The sequence below is a fragment of the Panicum hallii genome, chromosome 4 (genome assembly GCF_002211085.1).
Source record: "Panicum hallii strain FIL2 chromosome 4, PHallii_v3.1, whole genome shotgun sequence".
Classification (NCBI taxonomy): Eukaryota; Viridiplantae; Streptophyta; class Magnoliopsida; order Poales; family Poaceae; genus Panicum; species Panicum hallii.
The window spans coordinates 9,713,896-9,715,809 of record NC_038045.1 but is presented as its reverse complement, the minus strand read 5'-3'; the positions used below and the strand labels follow the sequence as shown (position 1 = coordinate 9,715,809).

The 1,914-nt window shown below is 47.1% G+C and overlaps 1 protein-coding gene across 1 annotated transcript; it reads left to right on the top strand.

Moving 5' to 3' along the window:
• The first annotated feature begins 770 nt into the window (after positions 1-770).
• On the top strand, positions 771-1,421 carry LOC112890892 (RING-H2 finger protein ATL39-like). The gene has a single exon (XM_025957764.1). The coding sequence runs from the start codon at positions 808-810 to the stop codon at positions 1,321-1,323; it is 516 nt and encodes a 171-aa protein (XP_025813549.1). The 5' UTR covers positions 771-807; the 3' UTR covers positions 1,324-1,421.
• The last annotated feature ends 493 nt before the right edge of the window (positions 1,422-1,914 follow it).

Sequence of the window (1,914 nt, the reverse complement as noted above, 5' to 3'; positions counted from 1 at the left end):
TTCTGTTTGGGAGCAAGTCCTTCGGACCCCAACATGGGTTAAAGAAGAAAGAATGGGCCGGAAATATCACCAACGTTCTAAACAAAATTCATGTGAGATATGCGCGGGGTAAAACAGTGAAGTGTCAAAATAGGCATCAATCTCGTGTTCACCGGCTTCCCTACAATATTCGTTATGGTGAAATATATATAAAAAAACATATTCTGGTCCACTGGATCGTCGTCTCTCGAGTCTCGATGGTACATTAACAATAGTTGAACATGGAATTGACATTATTTCTTCTCAAACAAACACAAGGAATCAACATGCTGCATGATTACACGTTCTTCTTGGCCACCAAGCTACCGGCCTGATTTTAGTTTTGGCTGCTTCCTTCAGTCCTGCGTAAACGTCTCGTGTTTGCTAAGAAACATCTTGGAAGACAAGTTGAGCAACCTGCGTCCCCCTGGATGCGGTTTAAAAATCCGAACTGAAAAGGACAGGACAAAACGAATTGCTAAAACACACCAGCTCATAGTCTATCAAGGAATATTACTGCATTGATTACTGCAAATGCAATCATGGATTATGTCAGACATGACGAATGTATGAGCTTAACTGACGTCGTCTGACTTCACTTCTTAAAACATGTTCTTTTACCTTCTTGCCAAGCAGCTTTTTTTTTGTCAGACACTTTTTTTTGTGAGGGTCCGAGAAAGTGCCAAGCAGCTCATTTATATATATAACTAGTACACCAGCCTGTTTGGCCTATATGCCGCACATTATTCCATCTTGCAGCTCTTCTTCTGCACTCGCTGTTCCACCGCCATGTGCGGCGGCATCCCGAACAGCAGCGGCGATGCGCCGGCGACTTCACCGCTACCCCGCGCGTTGTTCATCTCGTTGGCCGCCTTGCTGTCCATGTTCTTCGTCACCTTCGCCGGCGTTGCGGCGCTCGTTTTCCGCTGCTGCCGGAGGCGGGCCGGCGCCAGCTCCGAGCACACGCCGCGCGCCGGGGGCTCATGCGAGCGAGATTACCGGCCCTTCCCCGTCGAGATGGTGCCGCCGGCGTTCGACTATGCTCGCGGTCCCGATGACGATCACGGCAGCACGGCGGCGCGCGAGTGCGCGGTGTGCCTCGGCGCCGTGCAGGAAGGGGAGATGGTGCGGCGGCTGCCGGATTGCGGGCACGTGTACCACGTCGAGTGCATTGACCGGTGGCTGGCGGCGCACCGGACGTGCCCGCTGTGCCGGTCGGAGCTTGATCCGTGCAAGACGAACTCCGATGCGCTGCCGCCGCAGCCTCCGCAGGAGGATCAACCTGACCATCAACTGCCTGTTTAGCTCAGAAAAAAAAGTGTTAGATAGACACTGTAATTTCTTAAACTACATATAGATGTTTGTTTTTGTTCAATAAGTCGATAATTGGTTGTTATATGACACTATCTAGTCGTGTGAACAAGCAAAGAAATTTAGGGTTGCGACAGTTTTATTGGTCAAGCGAAGAAGGGAGAGGGGAACATAGAATGGGCACTCTATTGGTCAAACGAACTTTTGGTAACTTTCGCATACTCATCGGACTGCAACACTACCACACAAAACAGCTGATCTCATGGTTTTATGTGTCGTGCCCACACCTCACAGGCACGGAAATTAAGGGATTTTGGATCCAAATGCTAACGTTCAAAAGTGCTAAATTTTAGCACTAGTTTCATCCAAATAGAAGTGCTAATGTAGTGGACTAAATTTTAGCCAAGACTCAAAAACTTTAGTAAAAGTACAAGTGCTAATAGGTGCTAAAGTTTAGCACTCAATTTTAACCCATCCAAACAAATCTGATCTGGAATTACAGAAGTCGTCTAATGATTAAGCTATTTATAGTGCAAGTTTCAAAGTGATTTCATTTATCTTTAAAAAATATCGTATCAGCAAATA